The 23881-nt window shown below is 40.5% G+C and overlaps 1 protein-coding gene across 1 annotated transcript in view; it reads left to right on the forward strand.

Annotated features, from left to right (window-relative positions):
* Positions 1-1806: 1806 nt before the first annotated feature.
* NCKAP1 (NCK associated protein 1) overlaps positions 1807-23881 on the forward strand; it is a 61283-nt gene continuing 39208 nt past the window's right edge. Inside the window, 3 exon segments of the mRNA XM_037396931.1 lie at positions 1807-2005; positions 13365-13382; positions 14525-14635. Coding sequence (XP_037252828.1) covers positions 1898-2005; positions 13365-13382; positions 14525-14635 — 237 coding nt within the window. The 5' untranslated portion in view covers positions 1807-1897.

Here is a 23881-nt window from a genome sequence, read left to right on the forward strand (position 1 = left end):
GGAGAAAAACTCCCGATGAACTTTCACAGTGTTGGTATCATTCCACTTGCATGGCTATACATCAATTACAAATTCTGCGATTGTTAATGTTTGAAACTTCCAGAAGACTCCATATGGCTGAAAAATAATTGAATATGGAATTAAAAATTGGCTGCTGTTGTTTTAGCTGCAGGTGAGAAACAAAAAAAATGGCTGTTAGCAATAGTATTTGTTCTTATTTTGCAGTGCAGCTGCATGGGAAACATCTTTATTGCAACTAGAAATAATATATTTGATATTTTAAAAAATTAATTAATAATATAACGAAGATGCTTTGTGTAAAGTTATTAATATAGATATTATTTGTTAGGTACTTTGATATTGAATACCATTTTATTGTTTATAAATTCAAATATGGATTTGAATGTTTCTGATGTTTTCCGCAGACTCCAGTAGTGACAGGTCAGATCCAACCTAATTAATCAGTACATTGTTGCTAGGTATTCCGGACTCTTGGACACAAAGCTGCGGCAGAAAATCATCTGATAAGGGCCAAAGAATGAGTCAATAGCAGACTTAAGATCAGAACTCTACGTTCTTGCTTCCCGGTTTCATTCTGAATCATAAATTATCTTGTAACTGCTGAAGTGAAGAAGGAGGTCGGTAACAATTTAATTACATTTAGGCTTCTCCCATTCATTTCTACACTTCCTAAAAATCTATTAGTTTAAAACCGCTAAAAGAACAAGATCATCCGATTCTGGTTTCTAATACGAAAATGCCAACTGAAAATTAAATAGAAGTATTAATATGCAAAAAAGGCACAGATGGCTGCGCCATTATAAAAATAAATGAGATTAGAAGCCTAATTCTGAAGCCTGTCCCCCATGCAGCAGGCCGGGGAGCCCAGCATCCCAGCTGGAGGTGCTGCCGCTCCAGAACAGGTTGCCGCTTCTCCTTGGCACTCACTGCATGGAAATCTCACTAGCCCTTAAAAATACATGCTTTTAATTACCGTGGCTGCAAGAGAGAAGAAAAAAACCCAACCAACAGCGGTGATGTGACTCATCTAATTGGCGAAATGGCATTTTGCTGGATCCGCGGTACGTGGGCCTACGGCGGCAGCTCAGGGGGCACGGTGAGCCACTGCAGCGGCTGGGGGTGGGTGGCTCCCACAGCCCCTCGCTCCGTCGGGGTCCCAGGGCTCCGTGGGGGTCCCGGGGCTCCCCTGGACCCCTGCTGCCCACCGAAGCGGCCTCAGCCCACCACAGCCACCGGCGACGGCATTTGGGTGGGGATGAGCTGCGCCACGCTGGCCTGAGCATCACCTCGCCATGTTCGGCCGGTTAAGTAAGAAAAACGGGGCCTTGTGAAACACCTTGAAGGAAAAACCTTGACAACTCCCCCCCCCCCGGTTCCTCACGGTTTCGAGGCGCACGGCGGGGCCACCCCCAGCACACAGTCCACCGGCTCTGCCGCTAAGCACAGCGGCAAGGGGAACACCGGGCAGTGGCGCCCGCCCAGCGCAAGGCCTGCGCCCCGTGGCTGCGGGCGCTGGGAGACGCCGCCCGCCCCGCTCGCCGCCGCCCGCCCCGCTCGCCGCCGCCCGCCCCGCTCGCCGCCGCCCGCCCCGCTCGCCGCCGCCCGCCCCGCTCGCCGCCGCCCGCCCCGCTCGCCGCCCGTCGCCGGGGAGCTGCCTCCGCCCGCCCCGCCGCCGCCCGCCCGCAGGGGGCGCCCGCGAGCCGCACCACGTGACGCGCGCCGCGCCGCCGTGGCCACGCCCCGCGGAGGCAGCAGCGAGCCAGGCCGGCGGCGGCGGCGGCGGCGCGGGGAGGCAGCGCCGGGCTGGCGGCCGCGGCACGGCGGGGCTGCGAGCGGCGGGGCCCGGGCCGGGGGGCGCGGAGCGCAGCGGGACAGGATGTCGCGGTCGGTGCTGCAGCCGAGCCAGCAGAAGCTGGCGGAGAAGCTCACCATCCTGAACGACCGGGGCGTCGGCATGCTCACCCGGCTCTACAACATCAAGAAGGTGCGGGGGCCCCGGCGGGGAGACGGGGGGGGGAACCGCCCCGGCGCGATCCCCGCCGCCGCCGCCCGGTCCGGGCCCCGGTCGGCCCGGCGCTCCGCCGCGCGGCTCACCCGGCCGCGCTGCGGCCTAGCTGCGGGGCCCGAGAGGCAGGGCGGGGAGGCGGCGGGAGCCGCGCCGCCGCCGCGGCGGTCAGGCGCTCCGGCCCGGCCCGCCGCTGCGCCGCCTGCGGGCCCGGGGGGGCGGCCGGGGCTGCCTGGGCGGCCGCCGCCTCGCCGCCCGGCGGGAGGGAGGGAGGCGCGGCGGTGCGTGGCGCCCGCAGGCCCGGCGCCCCCCGCCGCGGGGCCTAGGCCCGACGCGGCCCCCGCGGCAGCCGGTTCCGCCCGGAGCCGCTCCCGCCCCGCCGTGCGTGAGTCACGGGAGCCGGGAGTGGGCTGCCTGGCCCGGGCTTTCCCACGCCGAGTTGCGAAACCTGTCGGTGCCGAAGGGAGGGATTTGAGGTAAAATTAGTAAGTTTAATTGCAATAAGTTCGAGGCGCTCGGTTGCTTAGCAGCTCGCGGCGTGCGGTGGAGCCCAGGCGTGAGGCCGCCGCGGGTGCCCCGGGGCTGCCCGCCCTCCCCGGGACCGGGGGTCGGTGCCTGCCCGGGCGCGGGGGTCGGCGCTGCGGGAGCCGGCGGGGCTCCGCGGTGGTGGCCAGGGTGGGTCACCTCGCCGTGTTTCGTTGGTCGCTCTTCTGGAGGAAACCGTCGTGCTTTCCTGCGTGGGGGGACGCAGTTCATGGCCACCCCGTGTGCCGGGTGCTCGTCTGCCCTTATGGGCTTAATTTCCCGAACGCGCCCACATCGTCTGAGCGTGAGCAGCTACTCTGTCCGCTTCCAGTAACGAACGTTAGTCGGGATTTTGTTGCTTTGCCTTGAATGCAGTTGTTTCGGAGAGGTTTTTCTTATTTCAAAGAAAATATGAAGTTACTACGTTCAAGCAAGGAGCACACCCTAGCAGCCTTGGCCTGTTGAAATCTCTGTGCCATTCCCACGCTGGGTTTAGCTGGCCGTGCTGCAGCAGTAGCAGGAGTTAGGGAGTTTTGGGTGCTTGCTTGATCGCCCTGGCTTCTGAACGTGGGGTTCTGCCAGGAGGGATCCTGCCTGATGGATCTGAGCTGAAGGATGCGTTTTGTCTGGTTGGTTTGCTCATGTGGGAGACTTGTACTCTGGCAGTAGTAAGGGGTACTTGGCTATACAGAGTGTGATGTTGATTTTAATTAAGGCAGTGTTTCCAGGAAAAAGCCAAATGATCGAAGTATTCGGGAGGCAGCGTTGATCCAAAGCAGTGTCAGTGGTTGATGTACACTTGCATGTTTCTGCAAGTCTTCACTGACATAGCATTCATATTAAACTTCTGTAAATTCTTATCTTTCTGATACGTAAGTGAGGTTCCTTTTAGTTGACGGTTTCGTATGTTGGAAATTTGCTTCAACTTAATTGTAACAGTATAATCACGCTTTTAACACAACACAGAAATCCCCTGTTTATAAAGTGTCAAAATGAGGTTTGTGCGTGTGCTTGCTATCCTTTGAGATTAATACACCAGGTGAAAAACAGGGCAGGAGTATTTCCCCTGAGCATAGCTGTGCTTTCAGGGGAGAAGGCAGGAAACGAGATGGGAAAAATTAAACCTCGTCTTCACATACAGCTATGCCTTAACTGTTGTGAGTGCGAGCTCTGTTTTTGTTACCAGTGTTCTGATTTGGAGACACGTAGTTGTGTTAAGCGGTCCAGTGCCTACAGACATGTTTCTGTGTTTCTGCTGGCATGTTTAGCTGGCAGAGTCCTGAGCACGTTTGCCCATATGGTGGTAGCGTCTGCTGTTACTCGTGTCAGTGAAGTGATGCAAGTGGATAGGTTCTCAGTAGGGGAGCACCAGCACTAGAGGTGACACCAGTTCTTCCTGCAAATGCCGTGAACCAAGTCCAAAATTGCATAGGTTTTGCATACAGAGAGGGAGGAGGCATGACCAAGCAGCTTGGTTATTGTGTGACATAGTTTTGTAGATCTGGAGATGTCCCAGATGCAAATCTGTGTATTCATACAGTGATTTGCAACTCAAGTAGTTTTATTAAGCTGCAGTCAGTACTGCTTGACAGTGGTGGCTGGCTAGCTCTGATGCTGAGCCCCAGAAGTCTTGGGATTGATTACTGTACTTTGTTGTGGACCTCTCTTCATCCCAGCTGCAGCATAGCTGGATGCTTGGGAACCCTTTATGTGGTTGGTTTTGGTTTTGTTTTTTTTTTCCCTTTTCCCCTCTCTGTAAACAGTCAATTCCAGAACTGCTATTTAAGAATCTCATAGCTTCCTCCTTGAAGGTGATATCGAAACTCAAGTTACTAGAGATAACCACACAATATGTGGTATTGCGGTTAAAGGAAATGGCTAAGACTTTTTTTAATAAGAGGAAGTGAGAGCTGAAGTATTTGTAGCTGTCTTACAGATTGCTATAGATGCTGTCTAGGGAGTAGAGATTTTAAAGGATTAAGAATTTTCTTGACTATTAGAAACAATGTAGGAAAACTTTACTTACCAAGGAATTACAGAAGTTAAAAGCAGTTAGAAACTTGCTATTTATACCTCATCTTCCTATGTAAATTTCAATTTTAATGTCATCGTGCATCTAGCTGTTAATTGTTCATAGTTTCCTGTTTGCTGCCCTTCTGTGCTACTGTTGTCTTCTGAAATAATTTGAGGTTGTTTTAAAGATAAGAGTATCTAAATGTATGGGGTTTTGCCTCTGAAAGAGACATGGAAAATATGAACATTGGAGTTACTAAGGTAATAGTGGATGATGAGACAAAACTCGTATTTTATCTGTAGGGAGGTGGAATTTTTGTTGCTGCTGTTATTTTGAAGGATGACCCTTTGCTTGCAGCTTTCAGCTCTTTTGTACTGGGACCAGTATTAGTCCTGGACTTGGAAGTCATACCCTTGTGGTTTCTCTCCTGGCATGTTCCTTCTACTTTTTAAGAATTTATTGGCAATTATCCAGGCTGACAATTGTAGTATTGTTTACCACGTAGCTGTCAATACTTGCCTACAACTAAACCTCTATAAATCAAAGAGAGCAGCACTTTTTTCATGCCATTCTAGTTCAGATGAAGCTTGGATTTTGTGGTTACCTTTCAGAGCAGACTGAGACACTGTTGGTAAGCTTTGTGTAATGCTGCCAGGACTGTCAAATAAGTGTGTTGTTCAAGAGTGGTGGCAGAGAAATAATCTTGTTTTCTCTGGGCCTGTCTTTTATTTGTTTGTAAAGCCCTTGGATACCAGGAAGTGTTTACAGTAAGAGATTTCATCTTAAAATACCTGAACTATAGATTTAGCCAGAGCGAAGCAAGAGAGTGTGATTTTGATGAATGTCAACAGAACTGCTGGGGATAAAAGTTAAGGTTTTGAATTATTTAGACTATATGTTATTTAAACATGATGAGTCTGTTATTTAGCATTAATTGCTTTGCTAGCATTGTTGTGCTATTCTTCACACTACAGGTTTTACCTTTGTGTGCAAAATATTTTCTTAAAAAGTCATTAACAAAACAAAATCTTTAAACTTTCTCAATTCTGATTACATGGTATCTGAAAAATGAGAAACCTAAACCAATTCTTAGATATGAACTGCATAATCAAACTGAAGTCATAGATAAGGAACAGAATAAATATTTGCAGGGGCTTTAGCTGACTTGATCTTTACCATTCCAAACTAAAAATGCAGTCCCAATCCTATTGTGAATACCACATAACTTAGTATGAAGCCAGATTTAAAATCATTTAGCAGGTGATTAGTTGCCAGTTACTTCTTTTAAAGATGAATAGTGGGGATACTGGATTTTTACCTTTACTGAGAATGTTACTTGTTAGCCATTTGAAAGACTTGAGTACTTTTTGTTTTCCCTATTTATTTTCTCTTCTGCAGCAATTAAAGTACATGCTCTTTTCAAAAGAGCAAGAGAAGACATATGCTGTGAGGGGAAGAGGAGGGACTGCATCAGGTCTCCTGTGGTAAAACAGTGACAACTTGACCAGATCAGCCAAGGCTGGATAGAGGTCAAGTATTACTTCACCAGCCTTTTACGCTGCTTGTGGCATCGGGGTGAAGAAAAAGATCCCGAGAGCTCTGGAACTGTATTGAAGAGGATTGACAAAGTCTAAACATTGCAGGGGACAGTGGTAAAAGCCACTTGATTTTTTGGTGAATAGAACCAGTCAATAAAGTGTACTGTTGCTCAGGCACTAGAGTGGTTCTTCAGGAAAAAAGTGGGAGATGTTTTAGGTGACTGGCAGAACATGGAGAAGTTTCCAGTCTGCAGAACTCTGAAGTTTGGAAGGGTGTAGGGTTAGATCACCCTTTTGACACTGAGCTCTGTGCTGGAGTGCAGAGCTTTGAGCTGAGAGGAGCAGCTCACAAATAATGTAGTTTTGAATTCCAGGGTTGGTATTGGAAAGAACAGATAATGTCTTCAGGTCATTGGGAAGGGTCTTAGGGTTGGGTGTATCACTTCCAGTGCTTGATAGGTGTCAGCGGTTCTTTGAAGGGTAAATATGACAATATATGTTTGTCTGTCTGTGTCTGTGATCTTGGAAGAATGACTCTGAATACTGTTGTGCTGATAAGGAGAGGAGGAAGCCCCAAACAAACTCCTTATATTCAGTGCTGGAAATAAAATAGATAAATTCCTGTGCTCAGAAAGCAAACACAAACTGATGATACCATGTCACGTTTTCTTTAACTCAGAAAAGCAACTGATTTTGTAAAGAAACAATAAGATTTTTCTAATGCAAAATATAAAAATATCCCATGATTATCTTCTAAAATATACAGAGAGAAAGCCAGGTGGATTTATCCTTCTGCATCAATTGTAGCTGCCTAGAATTATCTTGCATTGGCTTTTTTGTTTACAAATAGGAATTGCTTTCCCACTCCCCCACCCCCAGTTACTGTTCATTTGCCCTGCCATGTGCTGACAGAGAAACAAACCCAGTTTTAGTTGCAAGAGACTTTAAAGGTCATGTGCAGAGGAGATACACCTAGAAAGTTTTAACAGTTCCCATTACAGAGTCAAAATAGACAGGGCATTCCCATTGCCATGCTTTCTTTTATTAAGATGTCACTTTATAAACTAAATTTAGGGAAAGTTTTGTGGCAGTGAAACTTCTTTGTTTTTTCTTGGCGTTTTACCTGCTCCATATTTGATTAATAGAACCAAGTGCTTACTTAAACAGGTGCTACAACCACAAGAGGATAAAGTAAATTAATCACTGGACAGATAGTGTCAAACCTAGTGTGTTTCTTTCGTTGGCGAGGTGACAGGTTGCTCTAGTATGGGCAACTGAGTAGATACTTTGCACATTGACCTTAGCAAGGCTGCTGACGTTACCTCATCAGATTGTTCTCATGAACAATCTAAGGAAGTACCATCTGGATGAAATTGTAATGATGAAAGCAGATGGATAACCATATTAGGGAACAATTTTGAAGATCTCACGGTCAGCCTGGGGTTCAGCAGGGTTTTGCTGGGTGACTGGTTCCAGTCACTCTTTGCATTAACAACCTAGATGAAGACTACGATGTGCTTAATAAATATGTAGGTAGGTAGCTGAGAGAAGTTAAAGAAATAATGAAGAACCTAATTGGAGTTCAGTTTGAGCTTAACAAATTGTAGCTGTGGTTTAACAGACTCCGAGGTGGTTGAGCAAGTATGATTGTAAGCTATTTTGTGCTTAGTGAAATTGGAAATACAGAATGAAAAGTAATGAGATAGCGAGTCTGCAGAAAATAGCCAGGAAATATTAGGGACACGCCAGGGCAAACATGAACCGACCAAGTTTTGCTGCAAAAAATCAAGGATGACATGAAGTTTTATAAATGTGTGAGCAGGATAGCCTGAAGACTTTTGCCCTATGTGGCATGCATTGACACTTATCCAAAATGTATCTGTTTGACACAATTTTCAAGAAAGGTGGACAAAATGCAGAAAGTCCTGACCAGAATAATAAGAAAGACCAGCGGTGCAGAAAATTTCACCTATTAGGAAAACGGGAAGATTATTTTTAAAGTAAATTGATAAGTGCTACAGGTTTCTGAGTATTTAGGACTGCTGTAGAGAGAAGGGGAATGGTTTGTGCAATTCATTATAGCCACAGAGATCAAGAACTGATGGATTAAATCATAGCAAGAAAAGTTCTGTTTAGATCTTAAAAATTTCCCGTGAAGAAAGATCATTAAATATTGGAAAAGACTCTGAGAATGTTTTTGAATGTAGCCTGTTGGAGACCTGTAAGTAAAGATTTGGCAAACATCTCCCAGGGGCAACACAGACAGAGTTGATAATGCTTTGGAACATGAAAGTAGGGGAGGCGATTTCTCAAGATCCTTTCTAGCCTTGCCTTACTGATTTCACATGACTTAACGTTTTAGTGGGTTGGATCTCTGAATATAGATACACGAGGATTTGAAAGACATACTTTGGGGTTCAAGACACACCAAATAACAAATAATGGTGGGGAGGACATTTTGCTTAGTTCTAGGAAACATTGGACTGACTTTTAATACTTTTAATTGTAATTTTAATTTAATATAGAAGTGCATTTTTTCAAACTTTTGAATGTTAGTGCATGAAAAGTGCAATAGCAGTTACATGTATAAAATTTTGAGCCATATTTTTATATGTCCAAGGCATATAGAGACTATCAAAAAAACAGTTTGAGACTTTCTTCTGATTCCCAGATCCTGGTTGGATCATGGAAACAATATAGTTCTGGTTGAACCTATTAGCATAGTTTATATATAAAAATACAGGTTTACCTTTTGTACAAGTATTAATGTAACTGCAAACATCAGTAATGTAACTTTGTATAAGATTACCCAAGTGATACTGGTGTAGGACAGTTAAATTTTAGCCATCAAAGCTATTCAGTTTACTCTAATAATTTGTCCATGTGTGACCAACTAATTCTTGCAGCTGCTTGCATAGATGTGAAGAGGGACAAGGATTCATTCACAAAGGTTACCTGGTAGCATCCTGTTTAATAACCAACTAAGGCTTCCACAATGCAGCAAAATGCAGTTCTGGTAGGCGTGATCAGAGATGCTGAGGTGGTGTGAACTGTTTCCTTATGTATTCACCATTCACAGCAGCTTTTACTGAGAAGAAGAGTTGAATAATCAGTAGTTCTGCTTTTGCAAAATTAGAGATTGTCAGTTGGTGTAATCTCATTATTTTAAATGTGTGACAGAAACGAATAAATACTACATTTTATTCTACAGAAATCTGGAGTTAATGATGAACCTGTCTCCTTGAATGTTTTTTTGCTATGTATTATTTAGTATTATTTATAGGACGCATAGATGCAAACCAAGCAATCGAACTTACAGATACATTTTAGGGTGAAGCCTTTAATGCCAGCAGCTATTACAAGAGGGGAACAGTTTTACTTTGCATGCCTGTATGTACAGGAGATTTTCTCATTTTTTTTAATATGAGAAATCGTAATGTATTTCCATTTACTAATGTAAGTTACTAACTCGGGGGATGGTGCATTTTTTTGCTGTCATTGAAATTTCATCAATTTGCTGGTGAATTCACAAGAGTGGTTTTTAGTGCAGATTCATTTGTAAATGAAACTTGAAGGTGAAGTGATTTGTTGACTAAGATGATTTCAGTCTGTGTTGTCACAGTCCAGTGGAACTGTGCGCAGCAGTGTTTTATCTCAAGTCTGCAGTAACAGTAAATCAAGTTCTTTTGAAGTAAAAAAACCATGTTAAATTACTGCAAAAAATGACTTGGGTTTATAATCATCTACTGATGTAGGAGGTTTGGGGGATGAAATGGGAAAGTACTGATTCAAATGGCCCTGTTGCTCTTTTGTTGGGAAACGGCCCTGCTAATAATTTGGTATAGGTTGGGCTTAGCAACAAAAAGAACAATGTAAAAAAGGTATTTCTATAACACAGTAATGTATTTAGGCTTTTTTTTTTTTATCATCCTACACCATGTAACTCAGGTAATTCTTCTGAATGTTCTTGCTCAAGGACACATGGCAGGTTTATATAAAAAGGCTTGAGTGAAGTTTAGGTGTTCTAAATGCAGGTTTGCACCCTGTCTGTTGTACCGTGGCTTTGCAATAGACTTGGCAATGATTGCACCTGAACAGAAACTTGCTTTTATTCATGTCACATCAGCTGGATATATGCAGTATTTTTGTTGATGGATGGGTTTTTTTGCTCTCCTCCAACATTCTCTGATCTTAAGTAGGAAGTAAAATGTTAAGCTTTGATTTTTGTGGTGATACCTGTAACTGTATTGGGGAAAAAGGTCTCTTTGCTGTATCTCTTAATGTTGATGTATTCTGGGCCAAAGGCAGTTGTACTGGGTTCTCTGTTCTTGTTTAGGGGCTGCTTACCTTAAATGTAGACGTGAAAGAAGTTTTTGTTGTTGGATGTTTTCTTGTTGGCCACTTCTGAATGAGCACAACCTAGAAAGGATAGTGATATAGTATTCTTAATTTTCGAAGTGAATATAGTATAGAAGAACCTAATAGCATCACGTGAAGAACAGAGTCTGAATTTTGTTTAGTAATAATAATCTAGCTATCTAGATATTGGTAGTTAGAAAAACACTTCTTTAATTCAAAATGTATGGCATAGTGGTGCATCTCTGACAAGTACATGTAGTGTGATCTCTCTGAAGTTTGATGACCAGTGCGAATCTCTTACGACAGAAATCATATTGTTCTTGTTAAGAGTTGGACGCACAGGATCAGATCAGGAAAATATGTTCACTTCATTGAGATCTTGTTGTAGCAGGATACCATTCTAAAGCGCTGTGGAAAGAAATGCTGTCTAACTTGATAGAAATCCAGTGCTTGAGTTTTTCTCCCCCCCCCCCCCCTTATTACTTGAGGTTAGTCTCTAACAGTAGCTGTGCATCATCTTTTTCAGCATAACTGCTTGACAGCTGTTTAGTGATGTACAAAGGAATTTAGAGATGACTGCTGGGAGATTCTTGTAGTATAGTATTTCGGGGCTGAAGCAGCTGGAATCCCATCGCTTCAGAGCTGTATTCCATGAATGCTGTGCTGATAAGAACATTTTTAATTCTTTAATTTCTTTTTAATGCTCAACAAATGTTGCCATTCTGTTTTCATGGGTTGGAGGGTTTTTTTGTTTGGTTTGGGTTTTGGTTTTGTTTTGATTTTGTTTTGGGGTTTTTGGGTTTTTTGGGTTTTTTGGGTTTTTTTGTTTTTTTTTAAGAAATGAAGAAAAGTTACTGCAAGACACTTAGGGGAAAAAGTGATATCTGAGGCTGATTGAGAAAGGGCTACTGCATCTGGCTAATTCTCAAAATTTTGAATGCTGGAGAGCTGTATATGGCAAAGTGATCTTTGTATGTTGTACCACCCTGTTCCTGCCTGTTACAGTACTGACAAGGGATTTTGTATTAACTAACAAAACTGTTAAAAGCAAAAGCTACCTTCTTAACTATATTCTAAGACCATTGCCCTCAATGTCTTTGTTCTTTCTGCAGTACAAAATTGTGGTTATGTGCCTTATCACACTTTCACACTTCTGCGAAAGTGCTAGGGCTGAGATTTGTCTTTTCATTCTTTTTTGCTTTCTAGAGTAAACAGCAGTGAGCTTGAGCTTCGTAGGTATGTTTGCCATTTTAGGAGAGTTTTAGCTTATGTAGACAGTTCGGCGTGTGATACTGAATGCAGGTAACGGTATGGATGAAAAGTGTTGGTGCAACAACAGCTAATAATCAAACATCATCTCTTAGAAAGGAACTGAGCTGCTGTGAAGTCTGGGAGAGGAAAGGGAAAGGCATCGACCCACTTGTTCGGTGATGTCTGTTGTCCTCTTTCTATTCAGTCCACGTAGGTAGCCTTGTACAGCCTTTCAGGAGCTGGAATTTTGAAATGTATGAAGGGTATCTTTAACCTTCTATATCTTGCAGCAGTTTTGTTTCTTATCTATGGATTGATCTTGTATGGTTTATTACAAGGAAGAATTACAGTTGCTTTAAGCGTGATGTTAGCAAACAAACAATGGGAAGGAGCAGAGTTCTCTTGCACATTCAGATACATTGAGGGGATTGTCAGTTAGACTCAGGATAGTATTAGTCATCTTTTGGGATCTGAGTTCCCGAAGCCACGCGAGGATGTGCATGTTAGTGTTTTAGACGTCTGTTTCCGTGTGAGTGACCTGTGTGTAAAGGGCTTGAGTAGAACCCAATTTTTAGTAAACATTCCGGAGAGCTGATTTATAGGAGGAAAAACATCTGTTGCTGGGAAAAATAAGGAGCATATGTGGAAGTAGTGTTTGAATTGAGACCAAAAAGTTTAGGAAGTTAACAGTGGCAGATTTCTTGTTTCCTGTATAACAGCAACCATATTGGAATTTGCCAGGCCACAAAGATATGTTGTCTGTTAAGCTGTTTTCTTAGTTTGTAATTGTTTTAGTAGAGAAAGTAATGTAATGTGTGACAAGGACAACAAAATTAAATGAATCTGGCACAGATCCTGACAAACCCATGACCTAGTTAATTAAGACTTAATAAATTTGAAGCACACATTGTTTACATTTTTTATGCCTATTTAATAGTATAATTTTTACTCTTGAAGTTGTGTAAAGACTTTTAAATGTGTACAGAATAGATCTTCCATGGCACATGTTTGCTGCTGTAAGAATATTAAAGCAACTATTTAATATCTAACTGATACTGTGGATGTTGCTGAACTTATTCTCATTATAAATTCCTCTGGTAGTATTATAGATATGCTATTTTAAAGATTAGTATTTTTGTGGGAAGAAATTAGCAGACATGAGGGTTTTGGTATTTTGGAGTAGTACGTTAGCATACATTATGATGATCATGTACTGCTGGTAGGAGTTTTAGAAACTTACAATAATGACTCTTTTGTTTTTTTTTTTCTTGGCTACCGTTTCTTTTTCAGGTATGTAAAACTTCACTGAGTTTCTCTCCTTTTTTCCCCTGTAGTTGCATGTGATGTTTGTTAACTCCTTTTTTCTCTCCCTACCTGAACTTAGTTTTGAAATACTGTTAGAAGTTACGTGTCTCGGTGTATACTCAGCACTTTGCACAATAGTAAAATTCCAATAAGTACATGTAAAGTTGTTTGTGAGTATTAGACTAATCACCATCTAGTAGAAAGTATGCTGCCTAGAGTAACAGTGGTCCTAATGTTCTCTTGGATGTAGGTAATAGTGTATTAGTTTAATGTAACGTATTTTAGAATTTAAGAGTAATTTGTTTATATGTAATTTTTCTCTCTTTTTATTACACTGCTTTCCCAGCAAGGACAAGTTTGGAAGGTTTGCAAAGCTTTTCACCTTCCCTTTGCCCGCTTGCCCGCTTTCAGAATCGGTCTCATACTCCATGACTTCTGTCTCTACAGTCCACAACTTGGTCATAGAAATCAATGTGGAAAAGTTTTTAAATGAGCTGTCATTTGAGTTCACTATGTTGTGTAGAAATGCCTAGCATGTAATTTAGTTTTGCATGAGACGTGAAACTCCTTTGCAAATCCCTATGAGGACTTTAAAACTACATGAATATTTGAGAGAAAAGAACAATTTGAGTACAATTTCTGTCATGTAAGTAACACAGCTTTGGGTATGTTACTGCAAACTAAATGGTACAGCATGGCTCACAAGTCAGAGTAGTTGAGAAGAAGTAGTGTGTCTGACAGCATGCACTGTAGCTGGCAAAAATAGGTGTTTCGTTAGCCCACAGAAGCTGTTCTGGTATGTCCACGTAAGTTATTTTAGAGACCTAACAGTTGCGACTTCTGTTCAAATAAAAATATAATGAAATTTCTTGATTGCTACTTTTAAAGCAGTAGCCTATGCTACTGTAGGAGTAAAGGAAATGAGCAAAACTGATCTGAGGAAATGGGGTATTTTAGGCAAGTACTGGTGGTTTTTTTGGGGATGGAAAATTGTCTTGCAGTTAACAAATAAAAGAAAACCTAAATGCAGGTCGGTGGTGGGGCTTTTAGTTGTTTCACAAAGGATAGTTTAATCACTTAATGTGCCCAGCAGTCCTCCACAAATGATGACATGATTGAATTTTCTAACAGTTTGTTAACTCCAGATGAATACAACACTACCTCAAACCAGGAATAGCATTAAAAGGAAACCAGTTTTTTTTTTTTTTCCTTCTTTTAGGATTGAGTTTTTTCCCCCACTGCTGTTCTGCACTAACTGCTTTGATACTTCATGCATCTTTTTCAGTAGAAGAGCATCTCTGTACTGTTTCCCATTGCATATTTCAGCTGTGACAGTCCCTGCACTTTGCCTTTCATTTTATCACCTGCTCACTAAAAAAAAAAAACAACCCCCCCAAAAAGCAACAAAAAAGAATCTTTCTAGTTTGTCTTCAGATTTGCAGCTATCACTCAGCTTTAGATGGGAGATTGTGTTTTTACTTCATTTTTTATTGTATTTTTTTATAGGCATGCGGTGACCCCAAAGCCAAACCATCCTATCTTATTGACAAAAACCTGGAATCTGCTGTCAAATTCATAGTCAGGAAGTTTCCAGCAGTAGAAACACGCAACAACAATGTAAGTAACCAAATGACTATATAAGTATTTTTCTCAATACCCTTCAGCACTTGCTGCTCAGATCTGTGAGGTTTTACATGTTCTTCCAAAGCATCTGATGCTGAAAGTTGCAGTTGGAATATAGTTCATTCATGTCTGACAGGATACTTTAGAAAGGACTGTCTTCAAAGAGAGAATATTACACTGTAATTCTGGATTCATTTTGTTAGGGTAGGAGACTTTCTGGTTTTCTTTTTGCCTTTTTGCCTCTCCTGTTCCATTTCAAAGAATTGTCGTTGGGAAGTAATCCTTCAAAAAAGATTGTGCCCTATTTTGATAGCAGAAATTATTGGTGACCAGATGATTGCAGAAGGTCAAGTTGCATGACTTTATTTGTGATGAGACCTGACCAGCAGATCAGTTACAATGCACCTGGCTGCAAAGTGAAAAAAAGTTTGTATTTTACAGGTGTCCTTGCCTGTGCAGTCAGTCCCTGTGGGAATAAAGAACGCTTTAGTGTGTAAGGAGAAACCTTGTGCAGTACAAAAATACATAAATATATTCTTTTTCAGATGAAGTGGATTCAATTGCAGTCAGAAATCAGTTTTAACTCTTCTGAGTGATCCAGTATTGTTGTATATGACTTTGTAGCCTTTTAGAGATAATAAAGTTTATTAGATTACAGGTAGGCGTTTTGGCAGGTGATGTACACTTGTTTCTCTGTTTCAATTTGAAAGTCAAGGGAAAGATTTTTGTTTTACCTGCTTATATTTCTTTCCAAAGGTGGAAAGTGGAGGTAGGTGTTGGGTTTGCATGTTCCCTGCATGCAACTACTTGCATGTGTGCTTGAGAGGTTTAGGCTTGCTTTAAGCATTCAGATTTCTACAGAATGGTAGTGGTAATAGCAGTGGGAATAATTAGTTTCTTTTACAATGCCATCTATAATTTCTATGTAATGTCTCCAGTAATACCAGTGGGGGAAAACATAAAGAGAAAAGCTTTCCCTTGTGGAGGGAACAATTTCAGTAACAATGTGCTTTCTTGCTTAGAACACCTGTACATGTTTTGTGCTGTTTAATATTTCTCATCTTGGTATTGAATTTGATTGTGTTAGTAACAAATATGGCAAGTTCTTTATCAAATTTATGTTGAAATAGTAAACCCTTTAAGCCATGTTTGGTAAATGCTTCCATATCCTCTAAACTTCAGTGGCAGATCTGCTATTAAAAATAAAAGACTGTGTACATAGATTTATTTTTTTTTAATGCGGTTGCATGTATGCTTTATATGTCTTCCGGTTGTTGACTATGAATTTGGAGCTGAACTAATGATAGATATTTAAGGATTTGGTACTGTGAAGTTTATGGAAAGAGATCAAAGCTAACTTGATATATTTTGACAATCACAGTTTTTAAAATAGGACATGCTCATAATGTTTTGTCATTGCCTTGTGTTTATTTACCATGAGCCAGCTAGGCCTGTGTTTATTAAGAACAGTTATCAAAAGCCTACCCTCCTTATGTATGAGCACAGTTTAAAGTAGGGTTTTGAGTTCTAGCAGTAATAACCCGCTAGAGCTTATGGCGGTCGGAGCTGATGGCAGTTTTCTTGTCTTAGTTATTTACAGATGTTTTCCTGTAGAGTGTTGTTACCTCCCAAAAGAAACCTTTACCCCTAACAGATACCTAGTGAGACAAAAGCCATGTCCTGTGCAAAGGAAGTTCTGGTTTGAAGTAAGATAGATTTTTGCTTGTAAACCTTAGCTTCAAAAAGGCATAAGCATCTAGCTCCTGGCCAGGGAGGTGTTCCCCTCTGTGCTCTTCCTTTGTCTCCCTCCTGCTGGCCAACAACCAGCTGGCCATATATAAGGAGGGCACACCAGTGAGTTCCTTCAGCAGGGAAACAGGTGATCAGAGATGTAAAAGGACAAGAAGCTTATTGGATCCGGAACACATCAGTTAGTGAAAATTTACGAAAGATTATTGCAGAGGAATTAGTTGAGAAATCATAACCTGTGCTTCCTCCTTGCAGTGAAAATTCCAGGGCAGCCTTTCAGGGAGGGGTTTTGAATTTTGGCTGTTCAACTGCAGCGGTTGGCATGTCAGTGTGTCAGTGGTCACATGTCAGTAGGTGATGTTAGTAGTTTTTTATCAGGTATTTACAGAGTTTTGTGTCTCAGACAACACATTTTGTTAAAGAGTATAAGCGGTGTCCACTGTCATCAGATGATCTTGAAAAGCCTGGATTTTTGTTCTTCGGAAACAACGGATTCTGTTTGCTATTGATAGCTTTTACATTTTTATTCACAACAAATAAAGCTCCTGGTTTTGTTCCTCCTTCAGTGTTTGATGTGCTGAGTCAGACTAGAGCGATCTCTGGCAATTGCTGATTCTCAATATTGTACCAAGAGTGAAAGTTTATGAGTAGTTCAAACAATGAAGTGCCTGATGAATCCTTGCTGACCAGGCTGAAAAATAAAATGGAGTAGTCCATCTTCCAAAGAATCGATTATAGATAATGCTGGACCTTGTCAGTTCATAACTTACTCTCTCCCATTGTCTGAGGGCAGTCCCTGTGATCTCATACACTTGTCCTTTCTTCTCCAATCCCCATTGTGAACTCTGTAACCTTGAAAATATGCAGCTTAAAGACTGAGCTCTTAAATCAACTGTTAATGATGTTGGCCAGCGGTGTGGTGTTGCTTAATAGTGTATGAAATACCTGCAAAGGAGGGAACCTATGTAAACAAAAAATATGAAGGATTGACAAAGTGAGAATCAAACATTTTAGAGTCCTATTTGAGAAGGGAAGTATATAATAATAAAAAGTATCTTCTGTGTTTGGGAAACCTTAGTATTTCTGTGTATTTTGAATTGACTAAAGCTGTGTTTTGAAAAAGCCACCTAAGCTGGAGGAGCCTTCCACAAAACTCTGTAACATCATTATTCTTGGTCAGATCAGGGACCTGATTGTTGACTCAGGGTAACGTTTCTTGTTACTAAATTTCCTTGACTAGCTTCAGAAGAAAAGTTCCAAAGTAAGGGACTCAGAAGCAGCCTGATTTTTTCTGAAGGTTTGTTAGACCTCATCCTCTTAGAAGGTGTACAGGCAAGTTTCTCACCACAGGGGAATCAAAGGAGAACATAAACTCCAAAAAAACATAATAGGACCTGTAAGTTTCTCTCTTGTCAGTCAGTGCCAACATTTAATACCGCTGTAAGCCCAGAATAAAATACTTCATGATGGGGAACTGGAGATGCAGGGAGAAAAGACTTGTATTTTCTATAGACTGTGGGTAGGGTCTGAAAAATCTGCTGCCAGCAGGGTCAAGCTCTGTGTCTGTGTGTGATGGAGCTAGCTTCCTGTCTGCTTTCCAAAACAGCACATATGGGAAGTAGTGAGAATATCTGCCTTCTTTCTTGAACATATGTTTTTCTTTTACTCGGACTGCTCCTCAGCAATTTTCCTGTAGAAAAACTACCTATATTTTTAAATGTCTCCTGGAGAAGCTGAGGCTTATCATGGCTTAGCGGTAAGCAGACCAGTGAAATATCACCCAGAAGTTTAAGTGTATGATTAGTGGGAGAAATGTCCTTGTTTTCCAGATAAATCTTTATATTTTAGTAGCCATCTTCCTGGTATTGTCCGTAACAATTCCATTGTGTTTTTTATTTAACTACACATTCAATTTCTTAGGAGATACTATTTTGAAGGTTTGTTTATCTGACTTAATTGTAGTAATTTTCTCATGTTTTGTGCCAGTGGGGGCTGAAAATCAGGTCATGTGAGAGTAGAGTACACAGTGCAAGTATTTCCAGCGTGCCTGGCTTAGAATCTGTAGATAAGAATTAGTTCACTTTACGTTTTATTTACTTTTTCTCTTCATGGGTGTGTTAGCTATTTCCTGTTAGATCCCAGTATGTATGTTTGGTCTGCTTACTGTGTCTTTCACAGTTTCTCTTTCTAGTGAGCTTGTTGCGTAGCAAATCAGCTGGATGTTTGAGAGGCGTGGAGGGCACGGAGTGGCTGGACCTTCTTGGCCAAGGCTTATTAGAAGACATTAATGCATGCTTTTATTAATCACTTTCTTCTATAATGAAATTAATAAAATACGCACTTTATAACCAATCTTGATTTTCAGTTTTTCATAGTTGCCTCCAATATAGTCTTTCTCAAAACACTTAATAACTATTTGCTTTTCCAAGTACTTCTTTCAGCCCCTGCCTAAAGGAAAATGTCACTTGCTTGTTTACTTGTTTCTAATGAAGCTTTAATATTGTAATTTGCACAGTGCTAGTGAAGATAATTTAGAAATTCTCTTTGGAGGAAGAATAACTTACGAATTTCATCCACGCTGCCTCATGTATTGGTAATCCCTTTTCACTAGGGAACAGTTATTTATTTCTGAGTTAATTATATGGTCATTAACAGCTGTGGTAGCTGGTTTCTTAAGAGTCACTTCAGTAAAGTAACTTAAATCCCCAAATTCAGTAAACTTTAATATTTTTCTCCAGCCTTCTGAAGTGCTAGATCTCTTGTATGGGAGACTTGATTTGTCAGATAACTGCTTTCTTAAGCAATAGAAACCCAGCTCCCTATATTCTACCATAAAACTAACTGGCCTCCTTGCTGTGAAGACTGAAATCATGTCCAGGTAAGAGGATGCCGTGCTTTTGCACAGCTGCATGTTCAGCTCTGCTACTGCTCAAGGAACTTAGAGCGCTTCAGGGACTGCAAATGAGGTTGATTTTCCAGAACACACTGAAGCAGTAGTTTAGTAAATAAAGCATGAGTAAAGCCAGCTAATGAGTAACTAGTCTCTGTTCAGCTTTGTTCAGCAGTTGAGATTTCTTATGCTTGAGGATAGAATGTGCTAATAATACTTCATTTCAGAAGAAATTGCAAAATACCTGCAACAAGTAAAACCTTACTTATATTTTTACTAAAACATCATTCGGAATTGAAATTGCTTCGCTAATGCCATGCCATGATACAACCATACCTACTGTACTGATTTTGCACACAGTAGCATCTCTGATGTCTTCAGTCATTACCTGCATTAGACTGACTTCACAGCTTAGTGACTTATGCAATAATATAATCAGAGAATAATATGTAAAATGTTTCAGCCTAACAGCCATTTGAAAGTGAGCATTTTTTCATAGCAATTCCAAAAGGTCATGTGAAATCCTGAAATATCTAAATATCTTTACAATGTTTCATTGAATAGAACTGTCATAATGTAATTTAATTTTTTCAATATCCTAAGTGCTGTCAGCAGTGGTGTTTATATTCATGGCTTAACCCTTGATTGTGCATGAGTTAGAGATGGAGTAGCATCTGAGTGCAATTTATCATTATTTGTAATAAATCATTGTAGTACGCTACTGTAAGTCACATCAGGCTATACGAGACACTTGTCAAGGCAAACCAAAGTAGTCATGCTCACTCTTGTTGCTTAATAATGTATGTAATACCTGCAGAGGAGTGAGCATGTGTAATACCTAACCTGCTTGCTGCATCCATTAAAACTCCCTTTTGATTTGATGCCAGACAACTCAAGAGCGTGGCCATTAAAAACCAAAGAAACAAAAACCCCTCATTAATACCCAGACAATATTTTAGTAAAGCAGTGTTACTGAGGTGACATTCCAAAATCAGTTTTCATACATTTTAAATGAACAGTTCTTTCATGATTTCATGACATAAATGTTAAGTATACAGACAGCTAGAGACATGTGTCCAAAACATTTTTATCTATAGAATAGCACAGACAAGACTTTTATTCTATAAATAATTGCCTCAGAGATGTCAAGACTTGTGGCCAAAGCTTGTATGATACAGTAATATGTAATGAGCCTGGTGTAGGAATTACTGTATGAATTTATGTAAAAGAAAGTGAGACAATGAGGAAATGTTCTTGTGACTGACGGATCAGTTTTGGTCAGTTTTTAAAAGAGGAGCCTCACTGCTCTGATTATCTGCCATTATTAATAATAATATGGTCAACCCTGGCAACAGGAATAGTTGTGGAGGGTCGTGAGTGGCTATTTCCTTTTCAAAATAGTTAACTTAGTGCTAGAAACTTGCAAACAAACAAAAATAGATCTTGCAGTAGAAATACATTAGTTAGTATACATGCTAAATACTCTATTACATCTTTTTATATGCAGCGTGTCACTTCAGAGGCTGCTTGTAATTGGAAGTAGAAAACCCAGGATATGTCCATCATTGAACAGTTTAGAGAATTGAAAACTAATTTTCTTCATTTGATTAGATCCTTCTCTCTCTCCCTGCGATACTGCTATGGATTTTGTAGGCATAGAACTTTGTTCGAAGGAATTGAATTTTGAAATGACTTGTGTTTTTAAAATCGTCTAAAGACTACAGATGGTAGGCATAGTGAGTATAATAAAGGACAGTAAGAATATTGACAGGGATTATTTACCCCTATCTCCAGAATTTTAACAGTCAGAATTTGTAATACTGTTTTCTGGGGCTTGTATTCCAGCTAGTAAGATTAAGTTGATGGCGTTTTCTCTGAGGACATGGTAATATCTATGGTGTCGGTTTGTAGAAATCAAATAAAAGCGGTAGTGATCATACTTGCAGGAAAAAGATCACACTGGAAAAAAAAAGGAGAAAATTCTGCTCCTACCATCTATTCCTAGATTACGAAATAAGACATTTATTCACATGCTACTGCTATACCAGTCAAATAAATATGATAAAGCAGTTACAGAACTACAGTTACCCTCTGGTTTTCCACACATAAAACTCTCTGAACAACCTTTTCTAGCTGTCTCGTATTATTCTTGAGCCTATTCATACTGTTAATGTGCCAGCATCTGTGTCATTACTTTCTTGTCTCTGAGCCATTGTGTTCACATAAGTGAGGCTGTCTTGCACTTCCTGATTTGTTTTTTCGTTTCTTTTAATGCGCTCTGTGTACATAATCAGTTGCGTAAAAATTTTGGGGATTTAATATGAAGAAGGAAAAGCATAAGACCACTCGGTAAAGACCAGTTCCTTCTGTTGTCGATGGCATACCTGACAGTGTCAGCTTCTCTGTTATTGAAAATCCTGGTTTATAAATAAGTCAAATATGATTGGAGATCTGCTACTTTGTTAACAGAGAAAATAAATTATTTCAGCTTTTTTATCTTGCTATATTATGCTGAAATTTCTACAGCTTTTCATGTGTCTTAAATCTAATTAACCTCATTCAACAAAAATACTGTTGTCCTTGTTGGTATAATTTGTACTCCAAGTTCTTTAAGAATAAATACAACATTTATGTATAACCAATCAACAAGGCATGGTTAGCCATTGAGAAAATAATCTTTTGTTGCTAGTAATGTTTTAAGAGTTATTTCTTCAGCTTACCCTATTTTAATACTTTCATTGAATACTGGAAGCAGAAATCTTTGCTGATAAATTGAATGGCAGGCTAAGGAAAAAAGCTTCAAACCAAATACAAAACAGTGTTGCACCAGCTATTTCTAAACAGCTGTTAGGAAATTAGTAATGGAAAGTTTTGTTGTAGTGGGTGTGGAAAGAGCTACACCCACATGCCTGAGTGATAAAAATGCAAATAAACATCCAAGATGCTACATGCTGTGAGCTGTACTTCTGAATATCACCGATCGGGCAGTGCTGTATTACTAGAACTATTTGCACTGTATTGATTTAACAGTGATTATGGCTGAGTTCTACTTTGATATTAATACTCTAAATGAAAGTTTACTGACACCTTCAATGCTGAGAGTTCAAAGAATGAGCACCTTAACTCTGTACAAAAATTTTAGTGTCATTAAGTATAAATATTTCTGGGAATGCAGGTAACTAGTTAACAATGCACAGCACCAATTCCTTAATCCTTGGTTGAGCATAATGAATACCTCCCTATATTCTCTTATTAAATATACAGCTTCACAGAATTTCTGAAAAATTGCTATTTCTTTTACAATTATAGTTCCCAGCAGCATTTCCCTTTTTGCCGTATCGCCCCACTTCATTTATTGTGGCTTTGAAATTGTCGTGTCCTCCACAAGTGGACACTTGGTTGCCATTTGTAATACCAAAACCAGATGTCATGTACAGCAACCTGTAACCGTCATAGTCTCCCTTAGCATTGCACCTTGGTGCTTATGAGTAAGGATTGCAGTAGGAAAAAGGTTGTTAAGGCATATGTGCATTTGTAATGTAAGTTTTGGATTTGTCTTCTCTCTGTGCTGGAATTAGGCTTTATTTCTGAATGATACAGTGTGGTCTGTTCCAGAAAATTCATGAAATGACTTCTCAAATTCATATGATTCATGCTTATGTTAGTTGCACAGAAATAAACCCTGTTTCTGCATAGTGTTCTAAAACCAAATCACTGGCAAGAAGTACCTCAAGCGATAGGGCCAGGGTGAAGATTAAAACCAGGAGCTGTAGGTGATGAATTCTCATTGCATAATTGTTGGGTGAGGAAGCAGCCCTGGAAGTACAAAGTGGTCTTTCTTCTGGGGAGGTCCTGAGTATAGATGCAGTTGGCCCGAAGGTGGCTCTGCACGTGATGATGCTGGATGCTTCATTCTCAGAGCATGAGCAGTTAAACTTCAGGGTGTACGCTGGGAGAGGTAGTAGCAAATTCTTACTGAGGATCAAAATAAAATTTATAGAACTTACATTTGAGAACAGGTTTTTGTACAGCAGCAGTTTAAATGGAAATAACTGATGTCCTAGCCCATGAGATTATCTGAAGTTACAGAACGAACACATGTACTTGCACCTATTTTTCATTTAAGTCTTGGCTGATGTCTGTGTGAAAGAAGCTTGAATATTATATAGGGCAGTCATTCAAAGTCAGGCCTTCAAACTTAAATCCTTTGCACTGGTTTGAGTAGGCAGAGGTATTTTATAATGTAGCCGTTCCAGTTTGCTCATAACTCTCTGTGTATGCCCGTCTTCCTTGACTCGTGGAGGTCTTATGGCTCAACGCCTCTAAAAATTCAGAGGAAAGAAGCAAAAATCATCTTATATGTGATACCCAGTGGTGGTCTGGGAAGTCTTATTTTTTTCAATTTAGAGGAATTAGTGCTTTACATAAAACAGAGAAGGCAGAGCACAGCTTTATAAAGAAAGGGAGATGAAGCATATTCAGTTCTAACCTCCCATATGAAAATAAGCTAAGCCATTTGAAACAATTCATTTAATGTTTTTTATAATTGATTGCTCTTGTTGAGAATAAAATCCTATTTAACTTGATCAGTCTTTAATTTA

Source organism: Falco rusticolus, chromosome 8 (genome assembly GCF_015220075.1).
Source record: "Falco rusticolus isolate bFalRus1 chromosome 8, bFalRus1.pri, whole genome shotgun sequence".
NCBI classification, from domain to species: domain Eukaryota; kingdom Metazoa; phylum Chordata; class Aves; order Falconiformes; family Falconidae; genus Falco; species Falco rusticolus.